The 20,856-nt window shown below is 46.4% G+C and overlaps 2 protein-coding genes across 7 annotated transcripts in view; one reads left to right on the top strand and one right to left on the bottom strand.

The window, feature by feature from the left end:
* gkup (glucuronokinase with putative uridyl pyrophosphorylase) overlaps positions 1-6,549 on the bottom strand; it is a 15,485-nt gene extending 8,936 nt beyond the window's left edge. For 3 of the 5 annotated variants that reach the window (XR_015859641.1, XM_088381919.1, XM_088381920.1), the window contains exons 1-8: positions 5,959-6,143; positions 4,681-4,787; positions 4,531-4,575; positions 4,298-4,451; positions 4,160-4,231; positions 4,001-4,089; positions 3,743-3,896; positions 547-624 (exon numbers count right to left, since the gene is read on the bottom strand). Coding sequence is in view for 4 of the 5 variants with exons in the window: in XM_088381919.1 (XP_088238045.1) it covers positions 547-624; positions 3,743-3,896; positions 4,001-4,089; positions 4,160-4,231; positions 4,298-4,451; positions 4,531-4,575; positions 4,681-4,787; positions 5,959-6,015 (756 nt within the window). In the remaining variant the exon portion in view is untranslated. Of the gene's footprint in view, positions 1-546; positions 625-3,742; positions 3,897-4,000; positions 4,090-4,159; positions 4,232-4,297; positions 4,452-4,530; positions 4,576-4,680; positions 4,788-5,958; positions 6,144-6,367 lie in introns of those variants that run through there. The other 2 variants (XM_088381923.1, XM_088381921.1) reach the window with 2 other exon arrangements.
* Positions 6,159-20,856, top strand: LOC148394858 (NACHT, LRR and PYD domains-containing protein 3-like). Of its 2 annotated transcripts, XM_088381917.1 has the most exons (10): positions 6,159-6,256; positions 8,279-8,766; positions 9,023-10,796; positions 11,068-11,238; positions 11,330-11,500; positions 11,608-11,778; positions 11,878-12,048; positions 19,573-19,743; positions 19,834-20,007; positions 20,480-20,856. In XM_088381917.1, the coding sequence occupies exons 2-10, from the start codon at positions 8,514-8,516 to the stop codon at positions 20,586-20,588; spliced, it is 3,165 nt and encodes a 1,054-aa protein (XP_088238043.1). In that variant the 5' UTR covers positions 6,159-6,256; positions 8,279-8,513; the 3' UTR covers positions 20,589-20,856. The 2 variants fall into 2 exon arrangements, with proteins under 2 accessions (XP_088238043.1, XP_088238044.1); XM_088381918.1 differs by lacking the exon at positions 11,878-12,048.

The raw sequence follows: 20,856 nt of genomic DNA, 5'->3' as shown, positions 1-20,856 counted from the left end.
CATTTGAGACGCTTTTGGGCATCCCCAACTGCAAATCATACATGCGAGGCATCGTAATTGCTCATGACGCAAAAGGGGACGGCTGGTTAGCAAGTCCGCCTCACAGTTAAGAGGGTACGGGCTCGATTCCACCTCCGGCCCTCCCTGTGTGGAGTTTGCATGTTCTCCCTGTGCTCACGTGGGGTTTTCTCCAGGCACTCCGGTTTCCTCCCACATCCCAAAAACATTCATGGTAGGCCGATTGAGCACTCCAAAATGCCCCTAGGTGTGAGTGTGAGAGTGATGGTTGTTCGTCTCTGTGTGCCCTGCGATTGGCCAGCAACCGATTCAGCAGTATCCTACTGCCGGGATAGGCTCCACCACGCCCGTGACCCCCGTGGGGACAGGCGGTATAGAAAATGGATGGATGGATGGATGGATGGATGGATGGATGGATGGATGGATGGATGGATGGATGGATGGATGGATGGATGGATGGATGGATGGATGGATGGATGGCGCAACAGGAACGAGTGAAATTATACTGTAAAAAACAAAAGCACATACCACTTGTCCGATTAGCTGGAAACCAATTGGAAGCTTCATTCCAAACACATCAAGTAGATTATTGTTGATCATTTGCTCCTGAGAAAAAAAATGGTTTTATCAGCAACAGCGTATTCGACCATGAGAAACTTTGGTACAATGTTACGTCAGCACAGTGGAGCCTCCCTGAAGTTGAACACTTTGGAATTCAAGCATCATTCAGTTTCTTCAGTTCTTAATTTCAGAAAGAGTTTATGTTTTATATATATATATAAAAGTTACTAAAAATCATAAGAACCAGCAAGAGAAACCATTAACATGCTCTGTTGGAACAGGAGTAATACACGAGAAAAATGGAAAATATTACATTCAATATGAAATAATGGCTTAAAAAAATAAACTATCCATAATAATAATAATACTTTATATGACCTAGTCGAGTCCAAAACAGCACAAATAATTTACAAAGCTTATAACAATCAATTATGCCACAATATTTAGAAGCTGTTTGGAACCACGTCACTGCTTCAAGCTAAGGGGCACTTGTGATTTAAAAAAAAACTCAATGGTGAGACCCAATGTAAAACAAATGTGTCTCTGTTAAAGGTATGAACTTGTGGGAAAACTGTGATGATAAATAAATTCATGTGTTCAAAAAGATGTTTCAATATATTGTATTACAAAATATATAAATCAGTTATAAAAAACTACATCTACACACACACATATATATATACATATACATATATACATACATATATATATACATACATATATATACATATATACATACATATACCGTATTTGCCGGTGTATAAGTCGACTCGGTGTATAAGTCGACCCCCTAAAATTCGCCGGAAATTTACGATTTTATGATATATCCTTTGTATAAGTCGAGCTCAATTGTTGCATTATATTAAACTTAAAAATTCAATCAGAAATATGCGAAATTTATTGACGAAATGTGTTCAAATTCCGGGAGGCCGGGCGCATGCGCAGTGGCCGGAAATAGCTCCAGCCGAGCGGATCGGCTGTTTATAAGCACCGCAGAGGAGATCGCGGAGCCTCATTCGACTTCCAGCGGCCGGCGAGCTCGCGCAAACCGCCCGGCACCACCGGGAGGCCGGAAATAGCGCCAAGCCGAGCGGATCGGCACTTTATAAGCACCGCGGAGGAGATCGCGGAGCCTCATTCGACTTCCAGAGGCCAGCGCACTCGCGCACGCCGCCCGGCACCACCGGGAGGCCGTGCACACGCGCCAAGTGGCCGGAAATAGCTCCCGCCGAGCGGATCGGCTCTTTATAAGCATCGCGGAGGAGATCGCAGAGCCTCATTCGACTTCCAGCAGCCGGCGAGCTCGCGCACGCCGCCCGGCACATCCGGGAGGCCGTGCGCACGCGCGAAGTGGCCGGGAATAGCTCCCTCCGAGCGGATCGGCTGTTTATAAGCACCGCGGAGGAGATCGCGGAGCCTCATTCGACTTCCAGCAGCCGGCGAGCTTGCGCACGCCGCCCGGTTCAAATTTTCTAAGTGCCAACGGCTCTTGCGCCATAAAGAGTCCGCCTCGGCTGGTTCCCCATGTCGGCCACCAAAAGTGAAAATTCGGCCTCTTCCCCTGGAAGTCTGGCCAAGTTTGGCAAATATTTTCAAAGTGCGAACGACTCAACCGCCGTAAAGTGTCCGCCTCGGCTGGTTCCCCGTGTCGGCCACCACAAGTGAAAATTCGGCCTCTTCCCCTGGAAGTCCGGCCAAGTTTGGCGAATATTTTCTAAGTGCCAACGACTCAACTGCCGTAAAGTGTCCGCCTCGGCTGGTTCCTCCGGTCTGCCAGAACAAGTGAAAATTCGGCCTCTTCCCCTGGAAGTCTGGCCAAGTTTGGCGAATATTTTCTAAGTGCCAACGACATTCATTTAGACATGGCGATTGAATGTTTACGTACCGGTAGTTATTGTCGTTGCTTGACCCGCGATGACTCGCACATTTGCTCAATACCCAGTACTTCCCCCTAGCAGTCATCGTCGCTGCCTGGCTTTCGATGTCCGTTATTGAGGTGAGAATATTTGAAATTGTTGCTGAGGATGCGTGTTAATGCGACGAACGCTTTATAATGATTCAGTTTCTCGCTGTTTGATGAGCCTGACGGACGCACACCCACGCACAATGAGATGCATGAGAAACGGCCTTGGTTACCATCACATTTGAAGCGATGAATACGAAGTTAAATTTTATGACTCGGTGTATAAGTCGAGGTCGATTTTTTTCGGTCGATTTTGGATCGAAAAAGGTCGACCAATACACCGGCAAATACGGTATATATATATATATATATATATATATATATATATATATATATATATATATATATATATATATATATATATATATATATATATATACATATGTATATATATACATATGTGTATATATATACATATATATAGATATATATACACACATATGTATATATATATATATATATATATATATATATATATATATATACCCGTATATGTATAGATAAGTAATTTTTATACTTGTGCAAATAGGAATATGTGAAATATGTTTCTGTTCAATCTGCTTGAGCCTTAGGAAGTGACAGAAATAAGACTAGGGGTCGGGCCAGATAAGTTCTTTGTACGTACTTCCAACCACTCCCTTTGAACATGTAAGCAACTTAGATCTATAATAGATTTTTTTCCTCTTTCCCATAAATTTAAACATTTTATGTAACATAATGTTTGTATGTTCAATAAATCAAGAAACAAATAAACCAATAATGTAGAGGATTAAGTATGCCTTTGCATAGTCTGTCATTTTGTCTTTTTTAGGATGACACCCACCACCAGGTGCAGGTAATAACTGTCAAAGCCTCATCCTTCAAAGCTAATGGTGTGTCAACGTTTTTTATTTACAATGCAGAGATTAACTTGAATAATGATCCACTTTCCTAAAGGATGTCAGTAAGTAGTTTTATTTTATAGTATTTGTTTTGTTGCTGTTATTTGATTCTTAGCCTTGCATGACTGTTACTTAACATTTCAAGAGCAGTTACATTTTTCCATGATGGCAATGCATTTCCCCTGGAGCTTTTTTAATTATACTATATATTTCCTATGGGAAAGTCTTTCCCACACGTATGGTGCTTGCCCTCGGAGGCTCCACTGTACTCAGGAATATAAAAATAGTTTTGGCTGTTCTGAAATGTTCCTTTACAAACCCAGAAGCTTCCAAAGGACCTGTCTGTGGCTTGCCTCTGACTTATGAAGTCAGACATGAAGGGCAGAGACTTTTTCTGGATGCAGTAAAACACTACACTGGCCAGACGAGAAGATGTCAGCCCTTCTTGAGGTTTCTCCCAGAAACGAGTTATCCTGCATTCAAGGACAACCTAACTCAAAGCCCAGGCTAGATTCGAGATTTTGATTTTCATAAGCTATAAAAAAAAAAAAAAAAAAGGTCTAATATTTCTTGTCACCTATGGGAATCAGGACAGACTTCCACAATACCCCTGGTGGTGCTTTTCTCGCTTTCCTCCATCTCATAGTAGATGATCAGCTCTCCAGGCTACAAAGAACACATAACGTAAGTATAGTTCCTTGAAAGCATCATTGCCATACCACAAAATAATTCTCACCTTTGAACGGAAAAAACGGATCACTTGAGTGATGTCAAAGTTCTGGTCTGCACACAACATGTCACCTGCTATCTGCTTACACAAAGCAGGAATTAAAATGTCACTGATCAGTACAGTATTTCATTTTTGACATATTACCACAATGATGTCATCTTGCAGCTTGCGACAGCGTATGGCCAGCTCCAGGTCAGCCACAGCACCAAGACTGTCCTCCTCTGTGGTGCTGCCATCGTTTATTATGTTTTCCACGGGGAAGTCATTGGCCGTGGCCCAGCGTTCAAAATGCTTATATCTGGTCAGAGAAGACCATCAAACATCGTTAAAGGGAATCATCAATTTGGTTTTCTGTTGTGTCGGTTTAAAGAACTCACTTGTCTGCATTAGTGACAAGATACACCTCTGTGAATAACTGACGCCTGAAGACAGAGCAGACATAATCAGCAAAGTGACGTAAAGTAAACATGACAATGACAATGTAGAAAACTATCAATGTGAAAGCTTTTTAAGTCACTGAGACTCACAAGTTGACGGTTTTCCACCAAAAGTCCAAAATCTTCCTTCCTCCAGTGCCAGGAAGCAAAGTCTTTGGCACCCCAATTAGGTGGCTGTACAAGCCAGTATCATCATTCTTGTCGTGGAGAGATAAATAATATTAGGTCTTGTTATAGTAATAATGTCAATATGACATCCTAAAGTCTACATCGAAATTTCTGGTATAAACATGGAAGTAAAAAGTTAAGTATTGGATTAATTCATTAATTCATTCTATTAACTTTACTCTGGAAGCTCAGAGCAGAGATTGAGAATAGCGGCTCAATTTCTGACATAAACTTGCCTAAAATTGTCGTTTTGCAAAAGTCAGCTGGGATAGGCTCCAGCACGCTGCTCCACACAGGGAGTGCCAGAAGTGGAATCAAACCCGCACCCTCCTAAGTGTGTGGTGAACGTGCTAAGCCACCGTGCCGCACTGGTTAGCACATGTGGTGTGGAAACCATTGTAAGGTAATGTGATGAAAATGTAACCAAGAACAGCAGTGCACAATTTCAAACGTGTCCAGACTTCTACTACACCCCTAAAATTGCTGGGTTGAAAATTATACTGACCCAGAAAGTTGGGTCAATTTGTTGGATTGCATTGTGCAAAAATGGGTTGTTTGTTGGCCCAATTTTTAACCGAAATTGTGTTGTTTTAACCCAGGATTTTTCAGGGTGTAGGGCTGCACAATATATTGAACATATCACAATAAATACCCATAACGCAATGGGTTTCTTGTAGGATTGTATCCTTTAATATAATTTAACCAGTCAGTCAGACAAACTTAAATCATCTCCATCCAATAGTTGATTATCAGGTGTAATTACCATTAATATGGTGAGAATATGTGAACTTGCCGCATTAAAATGCACTATTTTCATTAGATAAAAAAAAACATTATTTCTTTACTTGTGGTACATTATAAATATTACAATAATACAGATATTGCTGCATTCAACAACCACACCGCATATTTTCCCGATATCTGGCAGCCGAAATCACTGCGGTGGTTCGGTGTCAATACATTTTTAAATTATTAATCAATTACTAAATCGAAGTGCATTATGGTAGAGCATTTTACATTCTCAAATATACATTTCGCATAAAACATTACAGTGAGGATTTTAAACAAGAGTTACCCATTAAATCCCTCCGCGCGTGATTCAAGTTAAAGTTTAAGCAGCTCGAGGTATTGCATCCACTTCGACGCCGGCGAACTTTACCCTCGTAACTTCATTCTTTTGCAATGGAAAACCCCGCTCACCTTTATTTCAGTCTGTAAAAGTGTGCCATGACCGGCAACCAGCAGTATGCAAATCATTGGGCCAGATCCGTTTTCTAGATAATGCTCAGGATGTATCGCTACACTACTGCAGCTTGTCTGGATTGACTGGCGTCTGGCTGCAACGCTGTAATGCGCCCAGCAACTACTTCCGCTGACGCCAAGCACTGGGACAGGAAAGGGCGGAGTTTTCAGTTTGTCGTCTTTTTCCCATTAATGCAACTCAGTCACCACGAAGTTCAAGTAAAGTACCCCGTTTGTTCACTTGCAGGCCAAAGTGGTATGTATGTTTTACTTATGTATTTGATTCGTATGTTTTCATAATGAGTTCATAATAAATCCATAATTAATTGCGCACTCGAAATAATTTCGTTTGTTTCACCAGTTTTACCTGTTCTACTGCTGTGGCTGTGATGTAAAAGAAAGCTAAACTCACAGTAAACATTAGTACTCAAGAACTCTTGTCTCCTTTGTGAACGAACTGGCGTAGGATGATTTCGCCGCAAAGACTCTTTCCAATTGATAAAACGCATACCAAAAGCAATATCAAGTTTTTCACCCAGTGTCCAAAAGGTCATTGAAACAGCGCGGTGCCGTCACGTCGCCGTCTCAGTTACTTGTCGATGTCCACGTGATCTTGGGAGGAAGGTTGTCAATCCGAAACCATCTGCGCTGCGGCTCGACACGCTCGGGAGGAGGGGTGGGGGCGTGGTATTCTCGGCTCAACGCTCCGACTGGTTGATGCCCCGCCTCCAGCAGAATTGAGGAATTATGGCACGAAAGTTGCCCACATGCCAGCAGAAGGCAGGGAGTATCCATACAATTGCAGCTTGTACACCTTTTTATAAAAAAAAGTTGTTATATTATTAAGAGTTCTAAAAATATATTTACAGTAATGTACCTTGTTATAAAAAATGTTATAATAATAAGAGTTCTAAAAACATATTTACAGTATGTACACTTGTACCTTGTTATAAAAAAGTTATGATAATATATATAATATATAATAAATATATATATAATAATAAACATGTATATGTATACCTATGCATTTTCACGCACGCGCACACACACACGTATCATATTTATATTTATATTATTTATACATTATTTTGTGTATGTCATTTATACTACGTATTTACATGTTTGAAACTATTATCTAATGTTATAATGATAACATCCATCCATCCATCCATTTTCTGAACCGCTTAGTCCCCACGGGGGTCGCGGGCGTGCTGGAGCCTATCCCAGCCGTCATCGGGCAGTAGGCGGGGGACATCCTGAACCGGTTGCCAGCCAATCGCAGGGCACACAGAGACAGACAATCATCCGCACCCACACTCACACCTAGGGACAATTTGGAGTCTTCAATCGGCCTACCAAGCATGTTTTTGGAATGTGGGAGGAAACCGGAGTGCCCGGAGAAAACCCACGCGGGCCCGGGGAGAACATGCAAACTCCACACAGGGAGGGCCGGAGGTGGAATCGAACCCGCACCCTCCTAACTGTGAGGCGGACGTGCTACCCAGTGCGCCACCGAGCCGCCCTATAATGATAACATATGCACTTATATGGTTTAATATACACTAATTGATGCACTATGTATGTTAAAAAAAGGGTGACACTTCTTCGTGGATTTTCACATATCGCGGGTGGTCTTGGAACCAATTATTCGCGATAAATGAGGGATTACTGTATCTTACTGTGTCCGATGTTTATATTATCTGATGTATTTAATTTATACCGCTGGCAAGTGAATTTTCCCTGGGATCCATAAAGTATCTGTTTGTTTATCTATGAATTGGGTGGGCTTGTACAGGCAGGGCGTCGATCTGACCTCTGGTTGCCACGGCGACGAGGACTTTGCCCTGACTATGTTCGTAAGGCGCTCGCTCACATGGTGAGACGAGACGACGCGAAGGAAATTGTGAACTGGATGTGCGATTTCTTTCTTTTGTTTGACATGCACGCATAGACGCATAGCGTTGCTGTTAAAAAGGACTGGTTGTCACGTTAGAGAGCGAGCGAGCTAGTCTTTCGGTTAGTCAAAACGACTTGTCAGCTTCTTTGGCGATTGGTCACACGGTTCACTCGGTCCGCTTGCCGGTTATTCATTGTCATTCAAGTCATTGTCAAGCAGCCTTGAGGAGCAGGAAGGAGTCGTAAAACGAGCAGACTTTGGCCTTATTTTATCTATTTTATCGGAAATCGAGCGGCCTTCTCTGGTTTGGATGTGGAATGCTATTGTGGCCGTCACGCCATCTGTTATGCGAGAAAATCAAGATTATCCCTTTACTTTCAGGTTTCCTCTTGATCAAAAGTGGACGCAAAGACGAGAACACCCCGTTGAGGAGGTGAGAACACGGAGCCCGCCCACGCGGTGATGCTTCCTACTAAACCTGCGTCACGCCAGCCAAATGACTTTATGAGCCCGAGTTGCAGTACGGGCATATAAGAAGTCGTAAGACCAGCGACGCACGCACGGCCAGGCACCTGCTTACAGACGGAGGAGTGAACGGATCCTCCATGCGAGAAAGATGGCTCTGGATACCAAGAGCAAGGAGCTGCTGTGGAGAACGCTGAGGCAGCTGGAGCAGGACGACTTCACAAACTTCCAGTTCCATATGCACCCCAGTGACGTCGACCACAACGCAAACCACGTGGACATCGCCGAACAGCTGGAGAAGAAGCACGGCAACAACGCTGTGGAGGAGACCATCAAGATTCTGAAAATGATCAACAACTACAATCTGGCCCATAAGTTGCGCAGCGACATGGAGCAAATCAAAGGTAAGGTGAAGCCGCCGCACGCCAATGTTGGCTTCTGGTGGGGGCCTTACAGAAAGCAGCTTACCTGATAACTCTGAGATGATGCAAACGAATAGGAGGACGGCTGAAAGAAACTCTGAGCCACTCAACAGCTCTTGCTTCCGTCACTTGCCTCCTTGAGTGGAAGTGGCAGCATTGGTGCGGCACACTTGCGGCCAGGCCTAAAGACACATTTATAACACTGGATCTCCTTCTACTCCCTCACATGTCTTCTCAGTGGACGACCTGGTCAGCGAATTCAAGATGGAGCTGCAAGACAACCTGCGGGTGGGCTACTTCAATGCTCCTGAGGGCAACACGGAACTCAGCCAGCAGAAGCTTCTGGAGGACATCTACACCGAGCTCTACATTACCCGCGGCGTCGACGGTCTTCCCAACAAGCAGCATGAGGTCCTTCAGATGGAAATGTGCGATAAGGACAAGGAGTCCATTGAAGAGTGCGACATCTTCGAAAGCGAGAGGCCCATCCGCACTATGGTCACCGTGGGCTTCGCGGGCATCGGGAAAAGCTTCCTGGTGCGCAAGTTTGTCCTGGACTGGGCCAGCGGGAGAACCAACAGAGACGTGCACTTCATCTTTCCTTTCACCTTCCGCAAGTTGAACTTAGAGAAGGAGAAAAGCTTTTCGCTGGCAGAGCTCATCCACCACTCCATCTGGGAGAGCAAGGACGACAAGATGCTGGACTACATATTTGCCAGGCTGCAGACCTCGGGAAAGTGCCACTACCAATGCAGCGACATCAAGATTTTGTTTGTGCTGGACGGCCTGGACGAGTGCCGCCTCAACCTGGACCTGAGCAACAGGCGCAAGGTGCACGTGGACGTGACCCAAGCCTACCCTGTTGAGGTGCTCCTAGCGCATCTCATCAAGCGTAACCTGCTTCCCTGCGCACGGGTTTGGATCACCACGCGGCCCCAGGCGGCCAGCAACATCCCACCGCACCTGGTGGACAGCAGAACCGAGGTGAAAGGCTTCAGTGACTCTCAGAGGCTGGACTACTTCAGGAAGAGGTTCCCTGACGAGCAGTACATCATCAAGCACATCCAGAAATCCCGCACAATTTTCATCATGTGCCACATGCCCATCTTCTGCTGGCTCACCGCCACTGTTCTCCAAGATTATCGGGACACCGGTAAGGGGGGGTGGCTACCCAAAACCCTGACTGAGATGTACACAGAGTTCCTGCTCTATCACCTGGACAAGTCCAAGGAGCGAGAGAGCCAGAAGCACATCGAGTACGTCAAAGCGATGGCAAAGCTTGCTTTTCAGCACCTGATTAAAAAGCAACAGATCTTCGCTGAGAGGGAGTTGCGGGAAAGCGGCTTGGATTACCTGCCGGCCGCAAAATACTCAGGAATCTTCACCGAGGTCTTCAAGGAGGTACCCCCGCTCAAGAAATACCAAGGCCGCACGACGTTTCAGTTCATCCACCTGACCATCCAGGAATATCTGGCCGCTCTGTATGTGATGATGAGCCTGTTCCAGGACAACAAGAACGTGCTGGGAAACCACTGGATGCTTTTTAGAAAGACGCCGCTCACTCGGGTCCATGAGGCGGCCATCCACAAAGCTTCAGAGAGTGACGGAAACCTGGACATGTTCCTCCGCTTCCTGTTGGGCCTCTCCTTGCAGTGCAACCAGGACCTTCTGGGTGAGCTGCTGAAGGCGCCAAAGAACTCCAGACACAGCAACGCAGGAACGGTCCGCTTGATCAAGCAACAGATAGAGCAGAACTCTCCCGAGGAGAACATCAATTTGTTCTACTGCCTGAGCGAGCTAAAGGACGAGTCCCTGCTGGAGGAGATCCAACAATACCTAAGCTCGGGGTACTTGTCCACGGAGGACCTATCTCCGGCCATGTGGTCGGCCCTGGTCTTCGTCTTACGGGCTTCCAACGAAGCCATGAGGTGCTTTGACCTGAAGCATTACTGTGCATCCGAGAGGGGGCTCCTGATGCTGCTGCCGGTGGTCAAGGCTTCTCAAAAATCAGTGTAGGTGCCCTCGAGCCAGCACGTTGAACTGTCTGCGCCCATGTCAGCCGCCCTTTACTTATTTATTTATTTGATCGATTTATTTATTTGATCAATTTGTTATTTTATTAATATTAAGCTATATTGTCTGTCTGTCTGTCTGTCTGTCTGTCTGTCTGTCTGTCTGTCTGTCTGTCTGTCTGTCTGTCTGTCTGTCTGTCTGTCTGTCTATCTATCTATCTATCTATCTATCTATCTATCTATCTATCTATCTATCTATCTATCTTCTCAGGGTCTCGGGCTACAAACTGAGCAGGAAAAGCTGTTTGATGCTGGCCTCCGTTCTAAGCTCACCCTGCAACCTGAGGCATCTGGAGCTCAGCAACAACGACTTATGTGACGACAAGCTGGAGGCGCTCGCCACTGGACTGGCAAAACCGCAGTGTACCCTGCAAGTCCTCGGGTAAGGCTCTCCTCCAACCCCGTCGAGCGCCAGAAAGCCCAAGAACCTTGGGCTTGGCCCGCCCGCATCAGCCGCCCTCTTGTCTTCTCAGGCTCAACAACTGCAACCTGAGCAAGAGAAGCTGTGAGGTGCTGGCCTCCATTCTAAGCTCGTCCTGCAGCTTGAGGGATCTGGATCTTGGCGACAACAAATTGTATGACAACGGGCTCTATGCGCTTGCTGCTGGACTGGCAAAGCCGCAGTGTACCTTGCAAGTCCTCAGGTAAAGCTCTCCTCCACCCCTGTCGAGTGCCAGAAGGCCAGGCGGCTAGCCGGCCTAAGAACCTTGGGCTTTGCCCGCCCGTGTCAACCGCCTTCTTGTCTTCTCAGGCTCTCGCACTGCAACCTGAGCAAGAAAAGCTGCAAGGTGCTGGCCGATGTTCTAAGCTCGCTCTGCAACCTGAGGGAACTGTATCTCAGCGACAACGACTTGTACAACGAAGGGGTGGAGACGCTCGCCGTTGGACTGGCAAAGCCGCAGTGTACCTTGCAAGTCCTCAGGTAAGGCTCTCCTCCACCCCTGTGGAGCACCAGAAGGCCAGCCGGCCCAAGAACCTTGGGCTTGGCCTGCCTGTGTCAGCCGCCCTCTTGTCTACTCAGGCTCGACGGCTGCAAACTGAGCAAGAAAAGCTGCGAGATGCTGGCCTCCGTTCTAGGCTTGCCTCGCAACCTGAGGCATCTGGATCTCAGCTACAACGACTTGTACGACGATGGGCTGGAGGCACTCGCCGCCGGACTGGCAAAGCCGCAGTGTCCCTTGCAAGTCCTCGGGTAAGGCTCTCCACCACCCCTGTCGTGTGCCAGAAGGCCAGCCGGCCAGCTGGCTGAAGAACCTTGGGCTTGGCCCGCTCGTGTCAGCCGTCAAGTCAAGTCAAGTCAAGTTTATTTGTATAGCCCTAAATCACAAAGAGTCTCAAAGGGCTTCACATAGCCAAAAACTGACAATTATTCTCAAAGCATCCCCTGATCATAAGCTCCCAAAAGGGCAAGGAAAAACTCAAAAAACCCCTGCCAGGGGAAAATGAGAAACCTTGAGAAGGGACCACAGATGGAAGGATCCCCCTTTAACCAGCTCAGTGGCCTAATAGTAGAGTGTCCGCCCTGAGGCTGGAAGGTTGTGGGTTCAAACCCCGGCCGGGTCATACCAAAGACTATAAAAATGGGACCCATTGCCTCCCTGCTTGGCACTCAGCATTAAGGGTTGGAATTGGGGGGTTAGATCACCAAATGATTCCCGAGCGCGGCACCGCTGCTGCTCACTGCTCCCCTCTCCCCCAGGGGATGGATCAAAATCACATGGGGATGGGTTAAATGCAGAGGACAAATTTCACCACACCCAGATGTGTGTGTGACGATGATCATTGGGACTGGGGACTTTTCAAGATCACCAGGTTGTAATGGATGCAGAGAGGGAACAAGCAATACATAATATGAAAATCAATGAAAAAATGGATGTCGGAGATGCCCTCGATTGTCCTGGCAGTGTCTTCAAGGAGGTTGAGCTGCAGTTTCTTCATCTTGAATTGGTCCCCGCGAATCCAGCTAGCCGCTATCAGCTTTTGCGCCACCTAACCCCCTCCCCAGCCAGAGAGGGGGTGGGCAGAGAGAACAACACAAACTCCGGCCAAATCGGCCACTCCAAGTTAGTTAAAGGCCATCTCATAGAAATGTGTCTTTAAACGTGTCTTAAATGTTTCTACTGAGGTAGTAGTTCTAATATCCATTGGTAGGGCATTCCAAAGCTCTGGAGCCCGAATAGAGAATGCTCTAGAACCTGCAGACATTTTCTTGGCCCTCGGTGTAACTAAAAGACTAGAGTTTTGCGAACAAAGGTTACGAGACGGAACATAAGGAACGACTAGGTCGACGAGATATGAAGGCGCTAAGCCATGCAGTGATTTATAGGTTAGTAGAAGAACCTTGAAGTCACATCTCAAATGGACCGGGAGCCATTGTAATTTGGCTAATATTGGGGTAATGTGATCAAATTTTCTTGACCGTGAGAGCAGCCTCGCAGCGGCATTTTGCACTAACTGTAGACTTTTGATACTGGACTTAGGAAGACCAGAGAATAATATATTACAGTAGTCCAGGCGCGACGTGACGAACGCATGTATAATAGTTTCCGCATCCCCGGTCGAGAGGATCGGACGAATCTTAGCAATATTACGAAGGTGAAAAAAACGCAATCCTGGTTATATTCTTAATGTGTTTTTGAAAGGAGAGCGTTTGGTCAAATATTACCCCGAGATTAGTTACAGTATCACTCTGAGTGATAGTACGGTTATCTATAGTTATAGTGGTTTCCTTAAATAAGTGTTGATAACGAGTAGGACCAATTATCAACATCTCAGTTTTATCTGGGTTAAGACGAAGGAAGTTGAGAGACATCCATTGCTTGATCTCCGCAAGGCACGCCTCGAGATTACAACAGTCCCGCGGATCTGTCATCGATAATGGCATATATAACTGGGTGTCGTCCGCGTAGCATTGAAAACTAATATTATATTTACGTATTATGTCCCCAAGCGGAATCATATAAATATTAAATAAAATCGGTCCGAGTACCGATCCCTGTGGGACACCACACGTAACATTATAGAGCTTAGAGGACGTATTGCCATGGACCACACGGTGCGTCCTGTCTGATAGATAGGAATTGAACCAGCTGAGTCTGACCCTGAGATACCAACACAACTTTTAAGACGCTCTAATAAAATATCGAAGTCTACAGTGTCAAAGGCAGCACTAAGATCGAGTAGTAACAATACAGACGACGTATTTGAATCCATGGCTATGAGGAGATCATTAGTCACTTTAGCAAGTGCTGTCTCTGTGGAATGATTAGCTCTAAAACCAGACTGAAAAGCGTCATATCGATTATTAGCGATCATGTAATCAATAAGCTGCTGCGCTACTACTTTTTCAAGAAGTTTTGCTATGAATGTGAGGTTTGAAACTGGCCTTTAATTACTGAGACAGTCCGGGTCAAGATTTGCTCGCTTAGGTAACGGTTTAATAATGGCGGTTTTAAAGGCTGTTGGCACTATCCCAGAGGAAACAGACAGATTGATTATATTTAAGACGGACGGTCCTAAAATTGGAAATAATTCTTTAAGTAGTTTGGCTGGAAGCGGGTCGAGTAAACATGTTGTTTGTTTAGCCGCACTAACCAATTTTGTAAGCATTTCAAGGGACACGCTTTTAAAATTTGAGAGGGTTATTGCATGATCCCCAGCGCTAGTAACCGGCGGAGCGATTGGAATGGTATTCTTGATCTCGTCCCTAATGGACTCAATCTTTTCAGCAAAAAATTTCATAAACTCGTCAGCTGAGTGGAAGGAGCTATCGGGGGTCGGCCGGCGCAGAGTTAGCTTTGCCACTGTATCAAATAGGTATTTAGGATTGTTTTTATTGAGATTAATGACTTGCGAAAAATAACGAGTTTTTGCTAAGATAAGCGCATCTTTATATTTCAGGAGGCTGTCCTTCCATGCCTGATGGAAAACCTCAAGTTTGGTTAAACGCCATCTGCGCTCATGCTTTCTACATAACTGTTTAAGCGTACGTGTTTCATCTGTGAACCACGGAGTTGGCCATCTACGGCGAGTTTTCAGACGTAGCGGCGCCACAGAGTCAATGGCTTTTAATAATGTCGCATTGAATTCATTTGTAAGATTATCAATAGAGCCGCTGTTTGCAGGAAACATGGCGGTTGCCGGCGACAGTAACTCAGATAGCGCAGTTGCAGTCATGGAGTTAAAATTACGGCTGCTATAATTCTGATTGCTCTCTTGTCTTTGACAAAATTTCAAATTTTATTAAGAAATGATCAGACAGAACAGTAGTGTATGGCAGTAATGCTATATTTGAGGTTGCTAGTCCCCGGGATAATACCAGATCTAAGGTATTTCCATTCTTATGCGTTGCTGCCTGTACGGCTTGCGTGAAACCAAACGTATCGATTAAAGTCTGAAATGCCGAAGTCAGTGGTTCTGACGGTGAATTCATGTGGATGTTGAAATCACCCATGATAACTATATTATCTGCATTTGTCACTAGATCAGCCACAAATTCTGAAAATTCATCCAGGAAGCCAGAGTAAGCCCCGGGTGGACAATAAATAACAGCAAGATTCAAGATTCAAGAGTTTTTTATTCGCCATGTTTGAGCGTGCCAAACAAGGAATTTGACTTCGGTAAATCACAGCCTCTGTTCAACATTTAGGTGACTAACAACAACACTCAGGACATGTGAAGAACGAAAGATATTCTCAAACATCCCCTGATCTTAAACTCCCAAGAGGGCAAGGAAAAACTTAAAACTCCAGCTAGGGGAAATGAGAAACCTTGAGAAAAGACCACAGATGGGAGGGTCCCTCTTCTAGGAGACCAGGCTGCAATGGATGCAGAAAGGACACATAGTACAAACAGTGTAGACAAAAAAGGTGTGGAAAGCAGGATTTTATTGCACAGTAATGACTCTGAGACTCTAAGAGTGGTGTGAGTTCATCAGAGCGACAGCCTGGGGGAAGAAGCTGTCTCTGTGTCTGCTGGTTTTAGTGTACAGAGCTCTATAACGGCGTCCGGAGAGGAGTAGTTCAAACAGGCCGCAACCTGGGTGCGAAGGGTCTGTTGAGATGTTACTTGCACGTTTCCTGGTCCTGGACAGGTACAAGTCTTGGATAGATGGGAGGTTGATTCCAATTATCTTTTCTGCAGTCCTTATTGTCCATTGCAGTCTGTGCTTGTCTTGTTTGGAGGCCGATCCAAACCAGACAGTGATGGAGGTGCAGAGGACAGACTGGATGATGGCAGTGTAGAAGGTCTTCAGCAGCTCCCGCGGCAGGTTGAACTTCTTGAGCTGTCTCAGGAAGTACAGCCTCTGCTGGGCCTTCTTCCGGACAGAGTCTATGTGGCCGGTCCATTTCAGGTCCCGAGAGATTGTGGTTCCCAGGAACTTGAAGGTGTCTGATGAGAGAATAGTATTACTGCAGATAGTGAGGGGTGAAAGTGGTGAAGGGCCTCGCCTGAAGTCCACTGTCATCTACACGGTCTTGAGCGGGTTCAGGTCCAGGTGGTTTTGGCTGCACCAGTGGACCAGCCGCTCCACCTCCTGTCTGTACGCAGTCTCATCACCGTTCTGGATCAGTCCGATGAGAGTGGTGTCGTCTGCATACTTCAGGAGCTTCACAGAAGAGTCACTTGCGGAGAAATCGTTGGTGTAGAGGGAGAAGAGCAGTGGGGAGAGGACGCACCCCTGAGGGGCTCCAGTGTTGGTGGTCAGGGTGTCAGATGTGATGCTCCCCAGCCTCACACACTGTCTACTGTTGGTCAGGAAGCTGGTGATCCACTGACAGGTGGAGGCAGGCACCGCGAGCTGGATGAGCTTCTGTTGGAGGATGTCAGGAGCGATGGTGTTGAACGCCGAGCTGAAGTCCACAAACAGGATCCTGGCGTACTTTCCTGGGGTGTCCAGGTGTTGCAGGATGTAGTGCAGTCCCATGTTGACCGCATCATCCACCGACCTGTTTGCCCGGTAGGCAAACTGGAGGGGGTCCAGCAGGGGGCCCGTGACATCCTTCAGGTGGTTCAGCACTAACCTCTCGAAAGATTTCAGCGCAACAGGTCTATAGTCATTCAGACCTGTGATGGCGGGCTTCTTGGCCACTGGAACGATGGTGGAGCTCTTGAAGCACGCGGGCACCTCACACAGCTCCAGGGAACGATTGAAGATCCTTGCAAAGGTGGGCGCCAGCTGCTCAGCGCAGACTTTCAAGCAGGAAGGTGACACGCCGTCTAGGCCCGGTGCCTTCCTGATCTTTTGTCTCCGGAACATCTGGCGCACTTCCTCCTCGCGAATCTGGAGTGCGGGCGCGGCCTCTGCAAGAGAGAGAGTCGGTGACTATGGTGATGGAGGTGTGGACAGAGCAGCTGTGGGGGGAGGTGAGTATGTGGATTGTGCTGCAGGAGGTCCCGTTGTGTGGGAGGACCGATCAAACCTGCAGTCGAACCTGTTTAGCTGGTTAGCGAGCCTTGGGCTCTCCACAGGACGGGGGGTTCGTTTCTTGAAGCCCGTGATGCTCTGCAGGCCTTTCCACACTGTTGAGGGATCAGGATTGGCAGAGAGGTGTCTCTCCAGGCTCTCCCCGTAACACCTCCTGGCTTTGCTGACCTCTCGGTTCAGTGTGTTTCTGGTCTGCTTGAACAGGTCCCGGTCGCCGCTCCTGTAGGCCTCCTCCTTGACTTTGCGCAGCCTCCTAAGGTTCGGTGTAAACCAAGGTTTGTCGTTGTTGTACGTGCAGAAGGTCTTAGTCTGCACACACAGATCCTCACAAAAACTGATGTATGATGTGACAGTGTCAGTGAGTTCATGCAAGTCTGAATTTGCAGCTTCAAAAACTCTCCAATCGGTGCAGTCAAAGCAGGCTTGGAGGTTCTGCCTTGACTCCACTGTCCACTTCCTGACAGTCCTCACCACAGGCTTAGAAGTTTTTAGTTTCTGTCTGTAGGCAGGGATCAGATGAACTAGACAGTGGTCCGAGAGTCCTAAAGCTGCACGAGCCACAGAGTGGTATGCATCCTTAATTACGGTGTAGCAGTGGTCCAGTGTCTGTGCCCCTCTGGTGGGACACGTTATGTGCTGTCTGTATCTGGGGAGTTTGTGTGCGAGGTTCGCCCTGTTAAGATCACCCAGAACAATGATTAGTGAATTTGGTAGTGGTTTCTCCATGTCTGTCACCTGGTCAGCCAGCATCTGCGTGGCTTCACTCGCACGTGCGTGTGGTGGGATGTAAACAGCCGCCATGACGATCGAAGAGAACTCCCGTGGTGAATAGAACGGCCGGCAGTTTATGAAAAGTGTTTCTAGGAGAGGGCTGCAAAACTCTTTCAACACCATGACATCGGTACACCAACGTTCATTAATGTAGAAACAGAGACCACCTCCCTTTGATTTTCCGGAGAGCTCCGCGCTGCGATCTGCACGCGTTAGCCGAAACCCAGCTAACTCCATGGCGTGGTGGGGGGTTCGTTCGCTAAGCCACGTTTCAACAAAACACAGCGCGGCGGATCTGCTGAAGTCCATGTTCCTTGAAGTGAGGAGCAACAGTTCGTCCATCTTGTTCGCCAGGGAGCGGACATTCGCCAGATGAATTGACGGTAGGGCAGAACGGAACCCTCTCTGCCTCAGCTTAACGAGGGCTCCGGCTCGTTTTCCGCATCGCCGCCGTCGCGCTAGCTTGTATAGCACCGCCGCTCCGGCTAAAATCTCCGACAAACAGTCTGAATCAGAGAGAACAGGAGAGAAAATACCAGAAGAAGACTGACCGATGTTTAACAGTGCTTCTCTAGTAAAAGTGATCCGGGATGGACAGCAGAAGACACAGAAAACACACAAAATAAGACAAAGAAACAGAGAGCGACTCACCGTGGCAGCCATCCGCGGCGCCATCAGATGACGTGATGACGATGGAATGACGGTAAAGCAGTGGATCGCACAATGAGAACTTCAAATGTTTTAAATACGTGAATTGAGCGAGGCCTAAATCTAAGCTCAGAATTTGAGATGAGGGCGACACCCCCACCCTTTTTTCGAGGACGTGCCACATGCGAGCTCACAAAATTTGGAGGCGAGGCCTCGTTAAGCGGCAGCAGTTCATTAGGTTTTAACCAGGTCTCGCAAAGACCAAAAAACGTTTAGATTATGTTCCGTGATAAAGTCATTAACGAGAACTGCTTTCGTATGAAGCGATCTAATATTCATAAAACCGAGTTTAAGTGTAATCGGTCGATCAGGGTGCGTATCTATCGAAGGATTTTTAAACGGGATGCGAGTAAAATTGTGCCTAACATCACCTCTCAAAAGTTTATTAGCGCGGTGGGATGAAACGACCGTGGGAATTTGATGATGAATATTTGTTACACGTGTGAAGTTATCTAAAACAAGCACCGTTTCATCAGCAAGACCGGTCGGGACGGAGTGATTGGATTTGTCTACTACCCCAGTAGAAAGTGTGTTTATGTGTACTGCAGCACTATTTAAACTGCCGCGCTCTAGTCTACACGAGGAGCTATGTGTGTGCTGAAAGTCTAGCCTAGCGCTAGTTAACTTTAACTTAACAGACTCCAAACCCATCCTCACAGGTGGTCTAATCACCTGTGCCCTGGCCTGCTCTAAAGTGACCTGTCATGAGTGGCTCAAACAGTAATCTATATTCCTAGAAAGAGTGAAGGCGCCTTCACGGTTAGGGTGAAGGCCGTCCTTCCTCAGCAGGTCGTCCTCTTGTCTTCTCAGGCTCTCGCGCTGCAACCTGAGCAAGAAAAGCTGCGAGGTACTGGCCTCCGTTCTAAGCTCGCCCTGCAACCTTAGGGATCTGGATCTCAGCTACAACCTCTTGTACAACGACGGGCTGGAGGCCCTCGCCGGCGGACTAGCAAAACCGCAGTGTACCTTGCAAGTCCTCGGGTAAGTCTCTCCTCCATCCCGTCAAGTTCCAGAAGGCCAGCCGACCCAAGAACCTTGGGCTTCGCCCACCCGTGTTACCCTTTGCGGCAGGCTCAAGTCCTGCATGATCACCACACGAGGATGCGTCTCACTGGCCAAGGCTCTCCGGTCCAACCCCTTCCACCTCCAAGAGCTGGACCTGAATAACAATGATTATGGAAAGAAAGGAAAGCAGGCCTTGATGGAGGTCCAAATGGATCCTTGCTGCAGTCTGAAGACAGTCAGGTAGGTTCCAAACATCTTCCAGGGCGCTCGCTCATCTGAAATGACCAGCGACACTTGTATGTTGAAGAAAATGTGTTCCAAAACGTCCCGTCTAGCTACAAAAACAAATATGCTCACACCTCACTGAATAAAGTACATGAGCATACAATTACTACATTCACACATTAAATCAATAAAAGAAACATTTTAAGCATATAATTACACCTGCACACTAAATCAATAAAGAAGACATAACTAGACATTTTTTTTATATGTGATGGACTAAGTGGTAATGAGAAATGTTTTTATAATAACTTCATAATCTGATATGTATTTTTTTGTGCACTTTGAAATAACAAATATTTTTGGGTATATTTCCTGAATGATCCTTAATCAACTGTTCAATGCATGCCTGATGTTTTTCTAGATTACGGACACTGCCAAGGGCGCCTAAGAACGCTGAATGCTTGATTATATCTTATGTTTTGTCTAGGTTTGCTGTGATGCCATATGTGCCTTACGCTAGATGCCAGCCTTGGAACATTGGTGAATGTTCTGGACAGAGGGAAATGTTTTGCCTGACAATGAAAAGATATGGTTAGATTCTAACCAATTAGTTTTTCATGTCATTTTCACTTTGTTTGGTCCTCTTCAAATGTACCAGGATTAGATTATAACTAACTAAAGCACTTTTCTGGTCTGAATACACCCTAAAATAGAAAATATATTTTCCCTCATCTTTTTCCATTTTTATACATTTTAAAAAAATGCACTAGGGGAGTGCTAAAGAGTGAATGGAATGTGAAAAGAATAAACAAATGCATAATAATAAAGTATGAAATTGCTAAATGCAGCATGATCACAACTTCA

Source organism: Syngnathus floridae, chromosome 7 (assembly GCF_059516105.1).
Source record: "Syngnathus floridae isolate MCC-2025c chromosome 7, RoL_Sflo_1.0, whole genome shotgun sequence".
NCBI classification, from domain to species: domain Eukaryota; kingdom Metazoa; phylum Chordata; class Actinopteri; order Syngnathiformes; family Syngnathidae; genus Syngnathus; species Syngnathus floridae.
Note: the sequence above shows the minus strand (reverse complement) of the source record. Positions and strands in the feature narration are given on the sequence as shown.